The 24,009-nt window shown below is 36.7% G+C and overlaps 1 protein-coding gene and 1 long non-coding RNA gene across 2 annotated transcripts in view; both read right to left on the bottom strand.

The window, feature by feature from the left end:
• LOC134656367 (uncharacterized) overlaps positions 1-24,009 on the bottom strand; it is a 335,518-nt gene that overhangs the window by 132,817 nt on the left and 178,692 nt on the right. The window lies entirely within an intron of this gene.
• LOC134656327 (limbic system-associated membrane protein-like) overlaps positions 10,030-24,009 on the bottom strand; it is a 64,004-nt gene continuing 50,024 nt past the window's right edge. Inside the window, exons 4-9 of the mRNA XM_063511840.1 lie at positions 23,551-23,724; positions 20,940-21,068; positions 18,632-18,770; positions 15,531-15,679; positions 14,129-14,185; positions 10,030-10,188 (exon numbers count right to left, since the gene is read on the bottom strand). Of these exons, the coding sequence (XP_063367910.1) occupies positions 10,082-10,188; positions 14,129-14,185; positions 15,531-15,679; positions 18,632-18,770; positions 20,940-21,068; positions 23,551-23,724 (755 nt within the window). The 3' untranslated portion in view covers positions 10,030-10,081. The remainder of the gene's footprint in view (positions 10,189-14,128; positions 14,186-15,530; positions 15,680-18,631; positions 18,771-20,939; positions 21,069-23,550; positions 23,725-24,009) is intronic.

Consider the following 24,009-nt stretch of genomic DNA (forward strand, 5'->3'; position numbering starts at 1 on the left):
CTCAACCCACCAACGTAGCGGCAGCTGACGTCCACGAGGGTTCATCATATATGGCCGTTAACCAGTATACGAGTTTTCACCCGGGAGGCGATGACTGACGAAATTTGCGCCTGGCTCGTGGACCATTTATATTTCATTCATGGCTCGAACTACAATAGGGGGACATAGTTCAAGCTTTCGATATTGTGATGATGTTTGTCACCGTTTTCTAAAGAGTATTTTCGATCTTCAATCTAGATAGTTGACGTTGCACAAAAAAATAAGATTTCGTACTTCGAACATGAGGGTTTTATATTTGGGTAGGTACTGTTTTCTTCTTTGTACCGCCCATTGGAAAGATTTTAATTATAGAAAAAAAAATACCTACTTGCAGGTGACAGCTATTTAGCCCTTGTGTGTGGATAAAATATATTTTATACTCTGCAACTCTTGCGACCACCATATTCGATCCAAAATAAAAACCAGCAATATTTTTATAGGAAAATTATGTTGTTTGGTCTAAATTATTTGTATAAACATGAAATTTTATGAAAATACCTCTAAGCCGCCGCTATACAAACTAAAGCTAAATAAATTTTAAATTTTCTGAGCGAATGAAGAAAATTAAGTACGCTGTTGAAATGCTCTAGGAAATGCGACAAAGAAAGTAGACATAAAAGATCATAACGTTATACTCGTAGCTTAAACGTTATATGTGGAACTCTCATGTTAGAGTGATATAGCTCTCAAGAAATAGCTCCGAGATTCTCCTTTAAATTCTTTTTAGAGAAGTAATTTAGAGAAAAGCTTCTTACGATTTTCTTAAATTGTATGTTATGCACCACGCGGGATTGTTAAGATAAGATAAGATAAAAGATAGTTTATTCAAGTAGGCATAATTACAATGCGCTTATGAACGTCAAATAAAGCTAGGTAGACCGGCTCCAACCCTACACCTCTGCCCCGAGAAGATTTAAGTCCCCCCTCAATTGGAGGAGGGTATCCCAATATGGGACCGGCAACAAACACGGAGGGATACATATTTTCAAAAAAAAAATTACATCTTATAATTAACATGCATTACGAGAAAATAAGTTAAAAAAAATACATTTTATGTCATTAAGGGTTCTTGCTAAATTGGAAATTCTATAGCGTAAGTATTGAACAACTAATTTAGCTAGGTCCCTAAATGACGCAACAATTGCGGTGCGTGATCTTTATCCGTTTGGCTCTTTTTGTGAAGTCTTAAGACTCTTAATTTAAGAGTCACACGGGCCTAGGCTGACGCCATACAAACTAAGATACTCTCTCATTTTATTAACCGTCTTTTTAGGGTTCCGTAGTACCTCAAAAGGAAAAAACGGAACCCTTATAGGATCACTCGTGCGTCTGTCTGTCTGTCCGTCCGTCCGTCTGTCACAGCCTATTTCCTCCGAAACTACTGGACCAATTAAGTTGAAATTTGGCATACATATGTAAGTTTGTGACCCAAAGACGGACATGTAACGTAAACCATAGATGGTAGTATTTCTATAGATGTGGCCTACCGCGTGCCCCCGTAAGGGATAGACATAGATGACGTCACAAACCCGGGGATACCATATAGGTAAAAATTACCCCAATATTATCAAATATTGGGGTAATTTTAATCACGTTCGCGAGTTGTTCGCCTACGTAAGACGCAGCGATAAATAAAATATCAATGGGCCAACGTAAAATAAAATGTATTCATCCATAAAAAGAGCGATAAAACAAATAATGTATGGGCAATTACAGGCAAATTAGGCAAAATTACAGTCCAATTATAGCTGGTCAACCAAATCTTGTCAGTAAAAAAAGGCGCGATATTCAAATTTTCTATGGGACGATATCCCTTCGCGCCTACATTTTTCAAATTTGCCGCCTTTTTCTACTGTCAAGATCTGGTTGACCAAGTATACCTTGATTGCAGTTTTCTCTAAGATATACGATATATCAGAACATGGTTAACAATATTCGAAATGTAAAAAATACCAAAACGTATTAAACGTATTACCGGTCGTGGCAAAACCCCCTATAACGTTAGAAAGAATCCGTAATACTTAAATAAATATAATTTACATTCTAATTTAAGCACAGTTAAATTTTATTGTTCATATATGTCCAGTTCTACAGCAAAATTATTTATAAAAATGTTATTAAAATACAAAATACCCGAATTTTGGGGTAATTGTATGCATCACGGGCTGGTATCCCTCGACTAATAGCAATGCGACTAAATTGAATACACGTTATTAAAAGGGTGACGGCTTACTGTCAATATGCGTACGTAATTTGGTCGGTTAATTTATCAGGAAATATTTATAGGTTAATTTTTTTACCCGAGTTATTATTTACTGTAAATGCTTTTTCTACTCAGATTTTAATTGATATAGATTGTAGGATGCTGTTACTAAGCATGATAATGTGACCGAAGTATAAAATACTGTATTTACCTGTGAAATGTTACGTTGTCCTGTTTTTGCCGGCAGTCACTTGTACAGCGCAAAACTGAGCAATTCACCATATTTGTTGAATTGTTAAGTACTACTACATGCATACGAAACACTGATTTCAATATTTTTCCTGATAATCTTTGCACTGTTCATATGTTTCACACCAATTTGACGTTTACGCATTGTTTGTATCCCACCATAAACTACGGTGGGGAATAAAAAAATATGAGACGGTGACAAAGACAAACAATAATAGCGCTTTCTCTGCTACTCCTAGTGAAAGATACATAAGACTATCCCGTTCTGTCAGTTATCCCCACCACTCATGCCATGCCCTCGAACGTAAACAAATGAATATTAAATATGGAGGCCACTTTTGGGGGGTAAAGGAGCAAATTAAAAAATAAAGTTTTTCAAACTATATCGTGTTACGTATCAAATGAAAGAGCTCATTTTGAGAATCTCAAATATATTTTACTTATAATATAATTTTAAGATAAATAGTTTAGCAGTTATTCCAGAAAATAGGCAAAAAATGACCATTCCCCCCCTTTATCTCTGAAACTACTGGGTCTAAAATTTTGAAAAAAATACACTAAATAGTTATTTACCTATAGATGACAGGAAAACCTATTAGAAATGTGCAGTCAAGCGTGAGTCGGACTTAAGTACTTAGATTTTGATCCGACCCCTACGGGTTGTTTAAAGACATTTTACTCACTTTTCATTAAAAAAAAAACATATTGTTAAAAATACATGTACTTAACGTAAAAAAATTAATTTTAAATTTTTAAATAGGCCACTTTTGGGGGTAAAAGAGCAAATTAAAAAATAAAGTTGTTAAAACTACCTATATCGTGTTACATATCAAATGAAAGAGCTCATTTTGAGAATCTCAAATATATTTTATTTATAATTTTATGATAAATATTTTATCAGTTATTCAAGAAAATAGGCAAAAAATTACCATTCCCCCCTTTATCACTGAAACTACTGGGTCTAAAATTTTGAAAAAATACACTAAATGAAGGGTACACGGAAAGAACATGTCTAGTCACTTTTTTGGAAAACGAGATTATTATCTCTAAATGAAGAGCTCTTAATGAACCATTAGTTATATCTTTTGCTACCACTGTAATAATAAATGTGACACAACTTTTTTTTAGTTAAATAATACCTGGTCACGGAATTACCATACGTTTTGACATTGTTCTAAAATTTAAAAGCGCGTTTACTCAAAATGTTACAGAGCCCGTACCATGAGTTACTGACAGTGTCAAAACTGACATTTACGCTATCGAGAACGTAATTTACTTTCTATACATCTCGTTTGCACGAATATGCGAGTACGAGCAAGATGTATAGAAAGTAAATTACGTTCTCGACGGCGTTTATGTCAGTGCCAAACTGATGGTAGCCGTACTGAAGTGACAAGCATGTTCTTTCCGTGCACCCTTCAAATAGTTCTTTACCTATAGATTAGATGACAGGAAAACCTATTAGAAATGTGCAGTCAAGCGTGAATCGGACTTAAGTACTTAGTTTTTGATCCGACTCCTATGGGTTTTTTAAAGACATTTTACACACTTTTCATTTTAAAAAAAACATATTGTTAAAAATACATGTAACGTAAAAAAATTAATTTTAAATATCGAGGCCACTTTTGGTGGGTAAAAGAGCAAATTAACATTAGCATTTCAAACTATATCGTGTTACATATCAAATGAAAGAGCTCATTTTGAGAATCTCAAATATATTTTTTTTTATAATTTTAAGATAAATAGTTTAGAATTTATTCAAGAAAATAAGCAAAAAAATGACCATCCCCTCCCCCCCCTTTATCTCTGAAACTACCGAGTCTAGAATTTTGAAAAAAATAGACTAAAGAGTTCTTTATCTAAAGATGACAGGAAAACCTATTAGAAATGTGCAGTTTTTGATGGGTTTTTAAAGTCATTTTACTCACTTTTCATTAAAAAAATCATATTGTTAAAAACTGTGTAGGTAATGTACGGAACCCTTGGAACGCGAGTCCGACTCGCACTTGGCCGGTTTTTTAATTAGGGTTCCGTACCCAAAGGGTAAAATTACTAAGACTTCGCTGTCCGTCCGTCTGTCACCAGGCTGTATCTCATGAACCGCGATAGCCAGACAGTTGAAATTTTCACAAATGATATATCTCTGTTGCCGCTATAACAACAAATACTAAAAATAAAATAAAATAAATATTTAAGGGGGGCTTCCATACAAGAAACACGATTTTTTTGCTCTATTTTTGTTGATGGTGCAGAACCCTCCGTGCGCGAGTCCGACTCGCAGTTGGCCGGTATTTTTCATAATTTCACATTAGAGTTCGGATAACACAAGTTTTCTCTCGTGTGTTTTTGGGCATGTAGACAATGATTTTATCATACTTGTTGAAATAAAAGGAGTACCTTTCATGTGGATACGGGTTAAATAAGAAAATTAACCTTTACAGCCCCTTAACTTTTGTGTATGTCAACAGGAAAGAACTAAACATGGTTTTGAGTTTGACCCAATTGCTAAGCAAAGTCGATCACCTCAATTATTCTTCGGAATTCCCATTCCAAATCACATACCTACTTAAAACTTTGAAAAGACAGTCGATATTCCGACTTAAACTCCGGCGGTTCCCAATAGGAAACTATTTTAATACAAAACTGAACAAAAACTGAAATGGAGCAATACCCCCGACAATAACCGGAGTCGGGTCGCAGGTGCACTTTTCTGCAGCGCCGGTAGGGCGAAACAAAAACGGGAAGTGAATTTTTTATCAAATAAATTTCGCTTCCTTTTGCGTTGTCGGGGAAAATACTAAATTATTTGAATGCATGTGCAATTGTGTGCGGAATGTGGAGTGATTGATTTGTAACTAAATTCGTAGTTGTATGCTATTTAGAGAACAAAGGATATGAATTGAAATGCAGTATAAAGTGGAATGGGATATTATTTACAAACAATAGATTTCCTGCAATCGGATGATTGTTTTGCTCGGCTTTAGATATGCTAGAGAATATATACAGGGTGCCATTTGAGTCGTGATCAGTAATATATTTTTCTAACTCCAAAAACAACGAGCAATTTAATGCCCCTACTCTTACTAAAATCAGACAAGATTTTTTTAATTTTTTTGTTTATTATTTGTCATTTATTTTAATTTTACAAGTGGCAATGTGGTATTTAACCAGCTTTGTAAGATATTTCAAATGGAGAATTAAGTAAATTTTATTTCTAACTGGGATAAATGACAAAATTGATGTCAATGACATTTCGGATTCAAAGAAGCGATTCAATTTACTAATTTAAATATCTTAATAAGCCGTTGTAATATCCTAAATCCACTTATAAAAGTAAAATAAATGACAAAAATAAACAAAAAAAAAAAAAATCTCGTCTGATTTTAGTAAGAGTAGGGGCATTAAATTGCTCGTTGTTTATGGAGTTAGAAAAACATATTACTGATCACGAGTCAAATGGCACCCTGTATATAATTCAAATAAATGATTACCTAGCCTAAAAAAAATCTGCTCTTGTGTGTGACTATTGTTCTTTATTTGCAATTTGGTGTCGATATAGCTTTACAAGGTTGTGTTTAGCCTTCGCCATGTTGCGGATTTTCAGTGGATAGGTACTATTTATTTTACTGACGGGAATATACTCGTACTCTTTGACATCAAACGTTTAAGCTCATTGAATTTTAACGATGTAAACACGAGGAAAAGATTTCGCAATAAAAAACAATTCTACCATAAAAATGCCAAAGAAGCATCAATCCAAGAAAAATTACATTGAATACGTGATAAAGATTTGCATCAAAAAAATAGGTAAGGTCAATATGGCTCATTCCGTCATAGCTATTCCGTCCACTACAGCGATTGCTTTTAGGTTATAGGGTTAAACCTTTAACCGCCAGAGTCTGACATATAAGACATTACATATCCAGCTCATTTCGCTACAGTCTGATAAATAAGATAAAGATCTGATTTGGTTTTTACAGCACTTTTATAACTCCCGTAACTATGCCAACCTTACTCTCGTGGTACAATTTATTATTGTCGGTGGCGACACGAGCACGCTCGATCGAAAATTTCTGGCGGTTAAAAGGTTAAGCAATCAAAAGCAGATGGTTTTTTTTTCTGTGATTGAAAATCACAGATGATGGAGATAGATGGAATAGCCCTTATGATGGAATTAGCCACATTGACCTTACACGACCTTAAGAGGCAACAGGATTGGTCATTTCTCCATACAAACGTACTTTTTCCTCCGTGGGTTTTGAAGCTAGAGCAATGATATTTTCAACACAGATTAATATTGTCAATATCTGTGTCGGACCGTTTTGCTTTTTTTGATATTTTTGTTTTTTAAAGCGCTATCCTTATTAAGAGCCCTTCAAAAATGGCCAAAATGACCTAATTGACTATGCCGCAATGAGAGGCGTGGTATTAAAAACTGATATCAATTAGCCAAAAAAGCAAAACGGTCCGACACAGATAATTTCATACTCATTTAGATTTCCAAATTTGGTTACGATTAGTTAAGTTTTGGAGGAGGAAACGGTCGAGTACGAAACCTCGATTTTTGAGATTTTTACGCAGGGTTTTTCACCTTGTCCTTATCGCACTAGTTTTAGGAGCCGCTTCCGTTAGCGAGACAGGTATATTTACCTAAAATATTTAAATCTCAGCTCCTGTTTCGTCTTAATAAGGATTGCGTAGCGTTCCAATAACCATTGTTAAATGAAATTGGTCGTTGACTTACACTGTATATGACCCATTATGATGTACTTACGCACATTACTGCCAAAATAGAAGCCATCTCAGGCTTTACTTACAGTGGTAAAATATAAAGAGGAGAAGAGGAAAAGTAGGAGGAGGAGGAGGGGAGGTTAAACACATAGGTAATAGTATAAATGATGTAAAAAAATATATAAATACATATGTAAAAAAGTATATTATAAATGGCATAAATGATACAATCACTGATAGATATTTTGATATTATGTATTTATTGGTTGTAAACAGTCTTATTATCGAGCGATGATTTACAGATCCTGGTTTTTACAAACACTATTGTAAAATACATGCAATAACATAAAAAATTACACGAAAATATATAGGTACAAAGTTTTGAGCACGCAACCAATTTAAAATTCACAGCAATATAATTTTTTACATATACGCCCTTCTGTGCAGTATTTTATTCTGAAAAGTGTATAATAAGTACATTGTAAATGTAATAAAAGTAAACCATTAAAATATAATCCTGGCTAACGAAAGTAGAGAATATAAAATGGGGGCACCATTTTTAGGCCTTTACTTTCGTAAACCAGAATCTACATACATACTTATAATATGTGCCAACAATGTAAAAAGAAAACTATCAAATAGATCTTAGCTATTTACTAAAAAACATGTTTCCACATTGTTCTGTAGCACAATTTATAGTACGATTACAGAATTACTCTTGAAAAAATAGGACTTATTAATACAATAGTGTTTGCTGAAACCCATGAAAATAGAAATAATAATACTTTATTTTGGCGGTTCTAAGCAAAGTCGGTTACACGAGCTACAATTGTTACTTGAATCGTTGTATTTATAATTACATCTTACATTTACTATTTACACAAATTGAAACCATGTAATTGAATTACGTTTTTTAAAGCATACATTATCTTAGGAGTCGTTTAGGCAGGGGCGATATCGTGCTTATAAACTGCTGGGTGAAGTGGGAAAACATCCACTCTACAAAATACCTACTAAAGAAAAAAATCTGAGATTCAAGCTAACTTTATGGTTTAATTTAGTTAATTCAGTCACTTGTCCACTAATACAGATAGTTCCTAGAGTGCGGGTATCTCGACCCCAACACAAGCACTGTTGGCGCTGCTTGAAAATGGAGACCTAGGCTCTCCAAAACATGTCGCGCTAGTGACTATAAAATACGTGAGTTAACACATTTAGTGCCGAAAACCCGACTATCGGGTATTTTATGATTTCGTTCCCAGGACGAACGACCCGATAGTCGGGATCGTGGTACTAGCTTTAAATGATGATTTTTTTGTGGCCTGGCGTCAATGTCTTGTTTGGCTCGGTGGCGATGAATATGTTAAAGCGTAAAATTAGGTTAATTTTAATAGATATGCCTCACGCAAGGCAGTTTAAATTACAATACAGCTTCACACAGCCGTGCTATGAGATACCTAAGCTTCTCGCCAAGAAACGCCATACATGTGCTGTGCTGTGCCACTGTGACTTGCCACACAAAACGGAGCTTTTCTTAACTTTCTTTTGGTCTCTTGAGACCAAAAATAGAGTTCTTGGGACAAGATATTATCAACAGCTTGTAAGATTTGACAAACGTTTATGAATATTTCATGTTATTCATAATTTATAAAACTTATTTTTTCATTTTATTTTCATTCAATGTTAAGTTAATTATTTACATTCAATTTATATGTAGATTGTAGATGGTATATCTGTCGCAGTAAGATAGATAAAGCCGTTATATAGTTATAACCCTAGGGATATAATTATATGTCGTAACATAGTTATACAAAAGCGATTCATTACTATCTTACTAGGAATATAACTATAATACGTCTTTAGTTTAATGATATAGTTATATTACTGGATTCAGTTTAGTGAAATAATTGTAGGTAGGAGTGCGGCGGTGCGGCGAAGGTATAGTTATATCCCTAGGGATATAGTTATATGCCGTATAGTACGTATTATAATCATATTCCTAGTAATATAGTAATTGTAGGTAGGAGTGCGGCGGAGATCTAGTTATATCCCTAGGGATATAGTTATATGCCGTATAGTAGGTACGTATTATAATCATATTCCTAGTAAGATAGTAATAATTGTAGCAGTGTAGTGCGGGGGTGCGGCGGAGTCGGCGGCGGGGGCTTCTTCGGGGGGGAAAGCTGGCGCGAGATTTGACTGAATTTCTATGAAAATAGCTGTCACTCAGTAGAAATCTCGCGCCAGCTTTCGTGAATCGACCTGTACTTTTACGTAATATTGCTATAAAGTATTACAACTAATTGCAACCAACAAAGTTGATTTTGTAATAAAAATAAAAACGAATATATTTACTGTTTTCATTGATATGGCAGATTTATAACCATTTAACCACATTAGTTTAGTCAAATACTGTATTATAATCACATTCCTAGTAAGATATTACTATCTTACTTCCTAGTAAGATATTACTATCTTACTGGGAATATGATTATAATACGTATTATACGGCATAAAACTATATCCCTAGGGATATAATATAACTATACCTCCGCCGCACCGCCGCACTCCCTATCTACAATTATTTCACTAAACTGAATCCAGTAATATAACTATATCACTAAACTAAAGACGTATTATAGTTACATTCCTAGTAAGATAGTAATGAATCGCTTTCGTATAACTATGTTACGACATATAGTTATATCCCTAGGGTTATAACTATATAACGTCTTTATCTATCTTACTGCGACATATCCACAATATAAAACAGAGTACCTACTTATTTTACCACGACGTAGATCCTTTATCACCCATGCCTAAACGATATATAACACCTATTTACATTTAATATAACAACTACGTGAACATGTAAACATTTGTGAGATAACAAAACAGTATGGTTAACAAAGTCCTTTTGAATAGTAATTTATTTGTTGAGTTCCCTTTGGCTGCTTCTGTTAGACCTGTGTGAGAAAATACATGTTAAATAAGAACGAAAATTACTCGTACTTAATTTTCATGAGATACGGTGTGAGATAAAAAAATATAAAAGAGGTAAGTCGGTTTAATTAACAGACAGCCATATTCGAACTTTAAGATACGTCGAATATTAGACATAGAAACGATATGGACGGGATATGTCAGTGTCAAACATGACGTTTTTTTTTGAAGAGCTAGTTAATTAAAAAGACTGCCAAACCACAGACAACGTAGCGAGAATCGACAATGGGCCCGATTCTGATTTTGAAATAGACATCTATTAGATATCTTTTAGGCATCACCAAGATACGATAACGATATGTTTAATATCTAACCTGTCAAATTTGACATTTGCGCGATTCTGGAGATACTCTTGAACGATTTCCACAAGATATGACTTAGAGATCCAATTCACATCTAATAGATATCTAACTCTATCTAACGTAAAAGTGACATTGGTTGCCCGAATTGCGTTGCAAAAGAGAACTAGTTGAAATCTAAACTATAACGTATCTAGAATGGATCTAGTACGTGTCGTCTCTTGTGAATATCTTGAAGTTCGAATATAGCAGAATGTTGTTGACGACATTACCTAAATGTTATTTTTACAATTTAGTTATTTGGGTATGAAAACTGCCACCATATTGATGTTTATCTTATACCTTTAAACGAGCAATTCTTATTTATTTATTTATATATATTATATTTCGGGATCTTGGAAACGGCTCTAAGGATTTCATTTACTATATGGGGGTTTTCGGGAGCGAAAAATCGATCTAGCTAGGTCTTATCTCTAGGAAAACGCGCATTTTTGAGTTTTTATATGATTTCCGAGCAAAGCTCGGTCTCGCAGATATTAATTAAACAAACAACAAACGTGGCATTGTATAAAGGTTTTGTCCATCATCAATATTGATTAATCTCTGATTTTGATTAACATAGATATAGCAGTATATTCCACTGATTTAAACTTTCACGATTTTTACACATTATTAAATTGTACAACGGGACTTAATCGCGTATCTACGTATACGCGAATCGCGTATACGCGATTAAGTCCCGTTGTACAATTTAATTATAGCAGTATGTTGATATGAAATTAAACCCTTTCTTGTCAATGTATACTTATTAAAACAAAAAAAATCTCTACTGGATGTTATCCTTTTTTGCATATTAATATAAAATACGTATTTTTGACGCCTTTATCCGTTTTTATTTATTTTCGCAATGAAAAGGTAGGTACATCAATATAAACTATAAGGGTTCATTCATAACATTTAAACGTCTTAAAAAAAAGAAAACCTAACCTAACCAAGACAAAAACTAATTGAAAGTCCAAAAAGTAAAAAAAAAAACCCATTTACGAGCAACACTATCTAACATAATTAAATCCTATCACTAAACCATTAACATAAGCGGATTTTACAAATGACTAAGGAAACCTAACTAAGGTAAGGCTGCCATTGCAGTAACTTAGAACGTAATACCCCACTCCGTAATCAAAGACGTAGCGTAGTCTAGGGGCTCACAAAGGTGGGTTTACCTTACACTAAGATGTGACACAGAGAAACAAACCATAGAGGTGTCACTCGTTATGGAGCGCTATCGATTCGAATTAAATTCGTGTTATTATAAAGGTGACAACCAAAACTCACTAATTGTAAAAAAATAACCTTTTTTACTACAAGTACGGTTCAATATGGCTCTAATAATAAGTCAGTTTTGGTTGTCATCTGATGAAATATGTCACACAGAATACTGAAATAATAGACAACGCAACGAGAAAGATCGTTAAGTGGCTGGTTACACGTCGCTACGTAGTATGTAGGTACTTACGTACGTTCAACATTATAATTTTAACAAGCTTAAAGTTTAAAGTTGTTCGGAACTGTCAACTTTTTGTTCTAACTGACAGGCCGATACCGTCCGGCGGACTGCTAATCAGTGGGCTCCTTAAGTCGGACGCGCTAGGCATTTGTCCGTTTTCGAACACAAGCTTTAAAATTTACACATTATGAATGAATTCAATCATAAAGCGGCCATGAGATTATGTAGTTGGGTTCATAATTCCTAACAGTAACAATCAATACCTATGAAAACCGTCAAGGAAGTAGAACCGAAGTCAAACTCTTTGCCCTTGTTTACATTAAGTGAATTAGCTGTAACTTTCTAAGCTACCTCAGTAATTAATGATGGCCCCGAAACGCGATTAAATATATAAATAGCCGCCGTAACTGCAGCTTGTTATTGTATCGTTACTATATAGGGCAGGGGGCTGATTCTGTTTTAACTAGTACACTTGCCATCAGATATATCGGAGCAGCCATGGCGTTCACAATATCTGAACTCGCACTCTAACGCCCTGACAATAGAGGCGTGTTCAGATATTTGTGAGTGCCTTAGCCCACTGACAGTCCAACCTCTAGACTGAGCTTAGGCCAATTCTTTCATGAAACCGATGATGCCAAAAATACGGGGGTGCGGGGGGACGAGATGAGCTAATCCCGTGCCGTGATTGGTCTGTTCAAAGACACGGACCAATCACGGCACGGGATTGACTCGAAGATGGAGTAAGTTACCGTATGTGTGGCAGAGGGGGTAGCGCGACTATGCTATGTCTAGAGGTTGGATTGTCTGTGGCCTTAGCCGCTCCGATATATATGATGGCGACTGTATATCTGTTAACGTTACACGGAATTGCATTTCTAATGTAATTTATTTATTATTCAATTGTATTTTTAAAATGACATTTCATAATTGAAATGACATCTATTTTTAAATTTAACTAAATTTATATTGAATACAAATGAATAATACGTTTCCTTTATACATGACTACCCTTATTGGGAGATACAATTTATATTTTATATTTTTATTGTAATTATAATGTTTGGACGATCATGATGAGAAGAAAAAACATAATATTTTTTTACATTGATGCAAACTTATAGTATAAATTTTATCAAGAAATCGAGCTAAATCTATCTAGAGCTGACGCTGATTGGTATTCGCGAAATGCAATCGAAATGTACGAAACTTAAGGTCATATCAAATCGATATTATCGGTGTCGCCAATAACGACTAAAAATTCAAGTGAGTGAAACCTTTGTCGTTTAAACAGTAATATCAAATCCTTACCAAATTATAAAATCAGAAACGGCCTCCAGATCTTGATAACCGGGACTTGGCATTCATTATTCAGTGAAGGTACGCTAATTGACATGAAGCTACTGAATAATTAATATAATTATAAAGGGGAGTTAATCAAAGTAAGTCAAATATTGGGTTTCCGTATTATCTATTACACAACGTTTGATCTAATATGTGCTCTTGACAAAAAAAGTAAGGATTGTTTTCTATAGTTGCTATCCTGCGACATGGTAAAATTATAAATAATGATTTTAATGTTTATTTGGGCACAAACGGTACAACGGATAGTAATATTATTCAATACATGAACCAATGAAGTTGCCACTAACTATACTAACGCGTATACAAAAAAAACAGAAGTGAATAACACAGATATATCTACTAATGAATTTTCGGAGGATAATTGATAAATAATGATCAAATTCAAATCAAACGACGAATGAGACAAAGAAAGATATCGTGACTAAAAAGGAATAAGACTTAAAGAGAGGAACAGTTACAGACTTTGACCAAAAGAACCTAATGACAAAAAACGACCAGGAGGAATAAAGAATGAGTGACGAATACTATCTTTTTGATGTTGAGTGTACAGTCGCCATTGGATATATCGGACCGGTCAAGGCGCTCACAAATATCTGAACACACCTCTATTGTGAAGGCTTTAGAGTGCAGTTCAGATATTGTGAATACCTTGGCCGCTCCGATATATCTGATGGTGACTGTACTTATCTACCGATTTTTTTTGATACCTAATTAAAAAAAACATAAACATACCTCCAGCTACGCTGATTTGATTGCTGAAGTCTTCATTGTAGGAGTTTAGTTTGATTTCTGTGGAAGAAAAGAAAGGTTTAAGTCCGTTTTGTTGCACTTATTTAATGGCAGAGAAGTGTGATAAGTAATTAGTAGGAAAACACTTTATTGCAAAAAACATTACAAAGTACATACATAACAAAAAAAAATGAGGACTTTTCTTCGACAAATACTGTTTTATTAGGCAGACATTCGGTTTTTTATCCCATCCCATAAGTAGTACTTTGCTTTCATTAAATGGAAGACCGCGGCCGTGACCATAGCTAGTGCAACCTAGCAGGAATGTCGGAAAGGTAAATTAACTACAAAACGTGAGAGTTTAAAGTGTTATATTCCAATAGCCTAGTTCATTTTAGATTCAACTCCCAATAGTCCTTATACCCTGGAGGGTGCTACGTCTGCGTCCCATGACAAGGCTAAGGGCAGTATCTACTTGATGTACCCCTGGTTGTTGTCCTATGGCACCCCAGAGGTGCAAAGGGCCTTCAGATCGCGCCACACCTTCCTATCTTCAGCGACCCTTCCAGGCTCGCTCCAGTTCAACCCGACCGCTCGTAGCTCACTTATGATGGAACGGTTGCCAAGAGTTCACAGGGCCCGTGGCCACAGCGTGGCCACCCTTTACATCTCATTAGAGTGTCAAAACAGCATGCATGTGTTGGATTCCCGGTCGGTTCCGCGCAGACTTTTCAAGCGTCCTGTACACCACGGTTCCGTGATAGGTAAAAAGTATACAGTGGACCGACGACTTTGACGAGTACTGAGCTACTAACAATGGCGAATGCATGCAGCTCGGGTGCGCGCGGTATACCTCGCCCCTCGCACCCCGCACGAGCTGTCTAGGCGGTTTCGTCGAATGATTGTATTGTCTAATAAACTGTGGCTCCGTGACGAGTAAATATATGTCGGAATCGTGGGCGTATCATACTATCAGGAGCACATTAGGACCTTCAATCATGGATGACGAGCCCTCGTCAATGAAATACGTTATTCAACTCACAGTCTTTACTGGATAAGACTGATTACAAATCATAGCACACGTTACACTTCTTATTCAAAGCAAACCAGTGGATTAGACCCAGGAACCGCCACAGACGTCATCTTCTCCCGTTCTTTCTCATCATGTTCTCATCTGAAGATTGATTGACCGCATAACTTTAATTGTTCTGGATTTCATTTGTTTTTGACAGCGCACTCTATGACGCCTTGGCGGAACTGCGCCGAACGCCACTCAGGTGTACACCCTAGTTTGCTCTCTAGCTATTTGTCAAAGATTGCGTGGTGAAACGCCTCTTCAAGGCGATAGATGGCACAATTCAGCCATTCTCCGACATATATAAAATAATAATCAAGTTATACTGACCGTAAAGCCTGAGCGTGCCCTCGCTTTTGCCCAGCGAGTTGGTGCTGACGCAGTTGTAGGTTCCGATGTCGCTGCGAGCGAACTGCCGGATGGTCAGCCACATCGACACTTTGTATGAGGATTTCTCTTCTCTTATCGTGTACTTTGGCCTGCGACAAAATGTATATTTTTTTAATTAAAAATGGGCTTATCATGGCCACAGACTAGCCGAGGCGAAGATGTGGCCTACGATGGAGCGAGTCTGCCCAGAAGCGAAGCGATAAGTCTGATATGGTTATTATGAGTTCTAGTACAATAATAGAGAACTCTTGTTGATAAGTAAGTAAGTAAATATTCTTTATTGCACCAATAATTATACATTTTACATACCTACATGTAAAACTACAAAGAAATTTTAAAGGAAAATAGAACCAGGTAACAACAGGGGATCTCTACCTAAATTCTGTAGATATTCTGTAAACATAATATTTTAGGTAAGTTAAGAGTGCTATGTGTGTAATATTTCATTGTACGCACTTAAGCTCGGGTTTCGTTATTTATATATGACTCCTTTATATTCCATAAATAAAAAAATAAACTACCTATACATATATACCTATACGACAACCTCACACAAATCCCTGTCCCTTTTTTCACATTAAACACAACAATAAGTGTTAATGTTATTATTATAAATTAATTAATTTCAAGATTTGTAGCATGAAAAAACAATTGAAAAAGAAAAGAAAACAATGATAAAAGGAATAAAACAACGATTACAGTGACATAAAAGCATTTTGAAATTCAATTAAACAAAGTAAATTAATTCCGACAAACTTTTAAAATTAATTTGATTCAGACTAATTATTTCAAAATGTTACTTTTAGAGTAGACACAATTTTAAAGGTCCCATTTTCGTTAATTACTATTAAGTAACAAGACGTCAGCTACCTTCAACCTTCAAATATATATCTTCTTACTTAAAAACAAACCTTTAACCTCTCAAAAATCTAAAAATAGCGTTCCTTCGCCCACGTCAGTAAAATAACACCTTATTATTTGAACCCCTTTTCTGTTCTTCTTTTCTTTACCTACTTTGAATAGGTTTTTTTGCCCAGGAGGTCTTAGGGCCACCCCACATCTAGCGTCTTTCGAGCGTCGGCGTCTACAACTGTATGGCCGAACGTTGACGCAACGTCATTTTGCATAGCGCTGACCAGACGCCGACGCTCGAAAGACGCTAGATGTGGGGTGGCCCTTAGTTAGCCAATATGATTCATATGCCGCTTCCCCCTAAAAACATCATCATGATTCTCAAGATTATATTTAATGACAAAGTTTCAGATATTAAGTACACAAATTATAAGCAATTCACGCAAATATTTCAATCAACTCTATTGCCTAAGTAATAAAGTTGAGAACTGTTTAGCTAAAGCAAGATACAAATCGTAAAGTAGCATTGTAAATGAACGAGTATAACAAACAACACACATTAATATGTGGCTTAGAATTCCCAATGAAGGGGGTGGACGAGTCAAACTGTTTGGGAACCAGAGGCCCATTTCTCGAACGATATTACACCAATATTATTAGCCAAATCGTATGGGTTGTCATCCTACACGGTAATATTAGACTTATGATTATTATTACAACTTTCACTTCATTTCACATGCACTATAGATGGTAGGATCCTAATAGATGTGGCATACGCGTGCGTCCGTGAGGGACAAAACATATGTAGGCAATGCGACACTATGATTGGTCGAATTTATTTGTTGCCCACCATAATCCATACTATGGCGGGGAATAAAAAAAAAAGTGAGACTGTGACAAGGACAAACAATAATAGCGCTTTAGTTAGTCCTACTAAAAGATACATAAGACTATCCCGTTCGGTCATTTCCCCCCCCCCCCCCCCTAAGGCATGATCCAGTTAAAATACTAGATTCATAACATGCACCAATCAGCGTATAATCTTTTAAGTCGTATCAAAACAAGATCGAAACCGTAACGAATTCTTAAATCTGAATCAGGTCCCAGTAACTAGACCAACTTGCTCATGGGAGGCGAGTTGTATTAGCAAAGGCAAACTTTCCCCTTATTACGAATCATTATGACTCCCCCGTTTATCCGAGACATTACATCTGGCCTATAAGACTCAGAATAGCGTGCATGCTCCTGCTATTCTTGTTTATATTAAGGCTCAGTATAGTGTTCTTGTACAGGGGAAATTGAGGTTTAGTTATTTGAATTTCATTTGGACAAAGGTAAACCTTGTGAACTCTGTTTAGTTTCTGCAGCAAAATGTTGATTATGGATGTTTTGCATTTAAATTCAAAACTAATATTCTACACACAGTTACTTGACGATATCAATTATTTAATATCTTAATTTAAGTAAGTAGGCAACACCTTTTCACTTCTTACCGCTCAATTTCTTCTTCAAAATATTAATTTAAAACTCTGACTTAAATTGTGTATTTGAAAAGCATTTTCATATTGTGTATGACCTTTAGCGAAACAAATTATTTATTTGTTGTTCAATTTGACTAAATATAAATATAAAAGCTAAATAAAAAAATAATAAGCAAGTAGCAATATTAAAAGAAGCATTACAGCAAAAATTGCGTTTTTGTCGGTGAAATATTGCGTTTATGTACCTATATAGTTGCTATACGATCTTTTTTTTGGGTAAAATGTGAGGAATCGAATGGTATCCTTACTTATTTCGTTTTTGGAAGTAAAAAAAAAAACTTACATTTTTAAACTTTCAGGTGCTACTTTCAGGTGTATTATTTCCATATATTTTTTTAATTTCCACAATATTGTGATTAATTGCTCATTTTCTATCTATTTTACTAGATTTTGTTATAAAATTCAACATTAATCATCATTCCTATTACAATATGAAGACAAACATATCAGTGTTTTTATTATAAACATACATATATTTTAAACGAGTTCTTTATTTAGCAGATGATTACGGAGCATCCTCTTGAAAATTAATTTGCCTGGGGCTTGTTTTATATGGAAAATCTAGGCGAAAGGATCAGACATAAACCTGAAACTAATTTATTTATGATGGAACTTTAAAATAACAGACCATCTTCAAGCTCAACTCACCCATCCAGCAGCATCTCCCCCCTATTCTTAATCCAATAGTTAATGGTGTTGGGGTACGCCTCCACGTAGCACTTCAGTTTGACGTCCGTGCCCAGTGGCGCCCCCAACAGTTGGTTTGGCACTTTCACTGTCGGTGCGACTGTGGAAAACAGTAAAATTCAATGTGTGTTATGTAAGGCCTGAGTGAACGCTCGAAGCGGAGCGTTCGGCGGGGCGTGCAGCGTGGCGTCGGGCTCACGAGTAATTTGAGCAGCGTGCCTAAGGCCGCTCCTATACGCTTGCATTTGCTTAACATGCACGCCGCACGCCCCGCCCCGCTGCACGCCCAACTCGAGCGTCCACTCAGGCCTTACACTTAGTGTGAGCTTGAACCGATTATTTGCGCTCGTGAAAATATTTCTTCTTCTTGTAATTTTGTAAAAGAACTTTAAGTAAAAGCAGCGCCCAACTAATAGGCTTCCAATCTAGTCTCAATATGTCAGTTCATTAGCCTGACAGAGCTTTAGGACTTAGCTGTATATTAGGAATAGGATTATCGACATCTTATTTCTAGAGAGGCAGACGACTCGTGTGACTTATTAAAAAAAGCAGATGTAATAATAATACCTACATGATTGTTTTCCATCGTATTTTCTCAGAAACGTTCATATCTGTCATGCTACTTACCTAGAGTTAGACCAAGAAAAGTCTGCAGCGATTTTGATAGCCCACGCAGTGCAGGTGTTATTTACACGTCATAAATTCATAGAAGTTTGACGTTTAAAATGACACTTGCACTGCGTGGGCTATCATAATCGCTGTAAACTTTTCTCGGTCTGACTCTATCTATAGTTACCTGTAATATAATAATATATATGATTGCATGCACTCGCAATATTGAAAGAAAATGGCGGCCTGTCAACCAAGGAAAGTAACGTTATTTTATTTCACCGAGGGAGCTGTGATTGATGTAACGGAGGTTCCCGTGCTCGGTGCGGTTCGGACGCCATTTTGAAAGGTAATGCTGCGAACTGAGTTTCTGTTTGAACCGAGGAAGTGACACAAAGTAACGTTGGAAAGTTGGTTCCAGCCGGACAAGTGCGAGTCGGACTCGCGCACGCAGGGTTCCGTACCATTACGAAAAAACCGGACAAGTGCGAGTCAGACTCGCCTACCAAGGGTTCTGTTAGTATTTGTTGTTATAGCGGCAACAGAAATTCATAATCTGTGATAATTTCAACTGTCTTGCTATCACGGTTCATGATATACAGTTTGGTGGCAGACAGACAGACGGACAGTGGAGTCTTAGTAATAATAGGGTCCCTAGCGGGCGCCCTTTAAACCCTTCTACTGAAATGTTCCTTCATTTATCAAATAATAATAGTAGGCCTTCTCATCCGTGTAAGATGTTTCAAGCAGCCCGATGACAACACTTGCGTTCGTGGCTGTATAGTCCTATGCGAGAGAGGATCCCGCGTCTACACCAGGGACGTTGCGAATATCCGCATCCGCATCCGCAACCGCGGAACTTTCGCATTATTTTCAACATCCGCATCTGCATCCGCATAAAATCGATGCGGATTTAATGCGGATGCGGATGTGGAACAGGTCGGTACAGGAACGTCTTAGCATCGGCGTAAAACCTATTAAAAATTAGCAGTCAAGCGTGAGTAGGACTTAATATGTTACGGAACCCTTGGACTGCGAATCCGACTCGCACTTGGCAGGTTTTTAGAAATAAAAATTACTAAAATGTAATATTTGATGTTTTTTATGTACCTATCTTGACATCCGCATCCGCATCCGCATCCGCGGATGTGAGCCTTTAAAAATCCGCATCCGCATCCGCATCCGCGGATGTCAAAAAATCGGCATCCGCAACATCCCTGAGTCTACACACGCGGAAGGTGTATGCTCCCCAAGAGGCCCGTTTCCCAAAAGCTTGTAACTTGTAATACAGGCGGATGTCACTTTTTGACAGTTTTTGTTAGAAAGGGACTTCCACTTGTATTACAAGTTACACGCTTTTGAGGAACGGGCCCCAGGTGGGCGGGGGTTGGAGGCCTGAGGGCCTACCGCGAACCACGTTCGACGTGTTACCTCCCTGTCACACTTACGTACGAATTTACATGTGCGACAGAGAGGCAACACGTCGAACGTGGTTCGCGGTAGGCGCTCTGCTCATGGCGCCTCGTGCGTTTCTCTTTTCCAATAACAAATATGTAATTATTTAATACTTATTTGAAAAGAAAGTGATGACATCATGTTATGGGGTAAGTACGAAATAGTCTAACGAATGTCAGATTCGCTTTGGACAGAAAATACTTACAATTTACAAGTAAAATGATCCTTTTGCTGACTGCAGGCGGCACATCGTTGGACGCGATGCAGAGAAACGCTCCCATCTGCTTTCGGTCCACCCGCCATAACGGCAGGGAGCTGCCCACGTAACTCTCAACTGTTTGACAAGGAAAATAAGGTTGATATTTGATTAAACAAGAATGGCACATGGCACTTAATTATTCTGATTTTAGCCGACTGCAGCATTGTGCCAAAGTAACTTTCAACTGAGTAACGAAGAAAACAAGGTTGGTTTTTGAAGGAACAATAATTAAATGAAAGAATATTTGACTTTAACTCTGAAAATTTGATGAATGTTGTTAGTATTTAGTCTAGACCATAAATTATAATTTCTTCGTAAGTGCTTTCACGAACCCACTGAATTCAGTTTTTGTGTCATAGACATATGTAAGACACTAAATGTACCGTGATGTTCAAGATAGACGATCCTAGACCTACACACACGACACCTATACACAACACGACACGAATTCTATAGAATATTATGATAAGTTACAAATAACTGGAACGTGTCTACAATATTTTAAACGATTCTCTTTTTTTTTTGGTTGTCATTATATGTAGGTATGTATATGTATATGTATTTGAACTTTACCACAAATCTATACAGAATCTCGGTGCGCTTGGATAATCTATTTATATATCTTAGACCTTTAAACGAGCAATTCTTGTTTACTTTTAATGTGTATAATAGTTTTGTATCAGTCTAGACAGTTTACCCTCATTTAAATATGTTATTGACTTTGGTATAAATATAGATCTCAATTAAAATTATCAACCCTTCGGCCGCCAAAGACGGCCACCAAGGCGAGCACGGTATTACGAGGCTTAGGGCTCATTTAGACGGTGCGAGAACTCGCATGCGAGTTTCATTATATTGCGGGTTTTGATCGGTCGGTTATATTGGACGTAACCAACAGTCCGCAATGTAACTAAAATCGCCTTCGAGTTCGCGCGCCGTCTAAATCAGCCCTTACGATGACGCGTACATAACAGGTGTGACGTTTAAAGGGCAAAAAACTAGCAGTCGCCATCAGATATATTGGAACGGCCAACGCGCTTACAGATATCTGAACACGCCTCTATAATTGTCAAGGCGCTAGAGTGCGTGTTCAGATATTTTTGAGCACCCCGCGCGCTCCGATATATCTGATGGCGACTGTAAGGTAGGTTAAAAAGAAAATACTTGAATTACCTATATGTATTTGAAACATGAATAATCCAAATATTCTATAGAAGTATTTTTCATGTATGAAAGGTAAGTGAGGCATATAAGGCCCCACCTTTATTTGAAATGAAATATTTGAATAGAATAAACGACGACTGGGGCCTTACCATGATGTCTTATTACGACGGAGTTATGGGAGTTATGTATCTCCGTCCTTTAGCAATTCAGTTTACCTAAACAGAATCGCAATAAGACATCATGGTTAGGCCCCTGGTCTGGTTTTGACGACTGGGCTGGCCTAGTGGGTAGTGACCTTGCATGTGAAGCCGCGGACCTGGGTTCGAATCCCGGTAAGGGCATTTTTTTGTGTGATGAGCTCAGATATTTGTTCTTGAGTCTTGGGTGCACAACACAAGCCTGTTGAGCTTACTGTGGGACTTAGTCAATCTACGTAAGAATGACCTATAATATTTATTTATTTATTTATAATGAAATATGTAAAACCGACTCGAATAGGTTTGTTTGAGTTTCTTCATATATGTACCATAATAGTTATAAAAATATTACGACAAGTACTGTTTTGGGCCTTATTGAAAACCAGCAGATTAAGGCCCGTAAAAAATACAATTTGACAGTAATAACAGATTTTAATATTTATTTAATATTATTATTATTTATTTATATAGGTAGGTACTATTGATTTTACTGACAGTAATGTCGAAATAGTACCTACGCACGGAAATAATAAGTACCTACTCGTATAATCATTTATTCTCTACGCACTATAGTTTTCTTTAAAAAGTCATTAGGTAGGTTTATTATTACGTTGCTTCTTTGTCTACAAGTCTTCAATCAAAAACGATTGGCTATTTATTATTAAAAGCTGGTGAAAGTAAACGACCCTTATGAATACGCCCACGTGCTTGTTTGTATTGAACATTCGATAAAAGGAGGGTTCATAAGTCATATGTTCCTTATGATTCAATAAATAAGAATGTATTTACTCACATTTATTACCTTTATTTACCACCAGTACCACCACCACCAGTTTCGACCAGTGAAATGTGCCGAAACGTCGGTAAAAGTGTCGGAATCGATTGAGTGTCCTGTATTTTTTCTTCATCCTGTATTTAGTCATTGTATCCGACATACCATATCTTGGCCTAGGCAGGTGTGTCTCACTCCGCGATTTCGTCGCTTTGCTACAGGTAGCTAAAAGTACATCCGTTCGGCCCCAATTTTGGGGAAGGCCATAAGCCGCGCGCGGCGCTGTCGCCACCTAGCGGCCATATCTGTGCTGATCGTAACAGACGCGTTTTGTTAGAGAGTGAGTCTTCTGTACTTAGTACTATTATTTATTCTGGGGCCTAGGCTAGCTAGGCTTGGTTCCGAACATAAAAAATAATCCTACCTTTGACAAACTCTCTTGAGAGCGTCTTCTTCAGCAGGATCGGTTCGTGGTCCTCCCTCCTCCAGGTAATTTTGGGGGGCGGGTGGCCCGTGGCCTTGCATGTGAGGGTGGCGTTCTCCAGCTCTTGGACGGAGACATCGCCTGACGTGTCGTCACTCACGATGTCGGGGGGTACTGCAGACAAATAGAAAAAAAAAATTGTTAATAGCAGATTGTTAACCAAGGGCTGAGGGGCACTCATTTCTGCCGAGGTAGTTTGGTGCTCGAACGCAATGAGAGCGCCAATAGTCCGAGGCTGAAATGATGCCTTTCACTCGAGTTAAACCCTCTACTTTTCATTTCGAATATGAGGAAAGTAAAATTCATGTGATTTTAAAAAACATGACTTTTTAATTGTACTTAATAAGTTTTTGTATTGTATCTCGAGGGTACTTTCAATCAGGGACGTTACGGAGCTCC

This window comes from Cydia amplana, chromosome 18 (assembly GCF_948474715.1).
Source record: "Cydia amplana chromosome 18, ilCydAmpl1.1, whole genome shotgun sequence".
NCBI classification, from domain to species: domain Eukaryota; kingdom Metazoa; phylum Arthropoda; class Insecta; order Lepidoptera; family Tortricidae; genus Cydia; species Cydia amplana.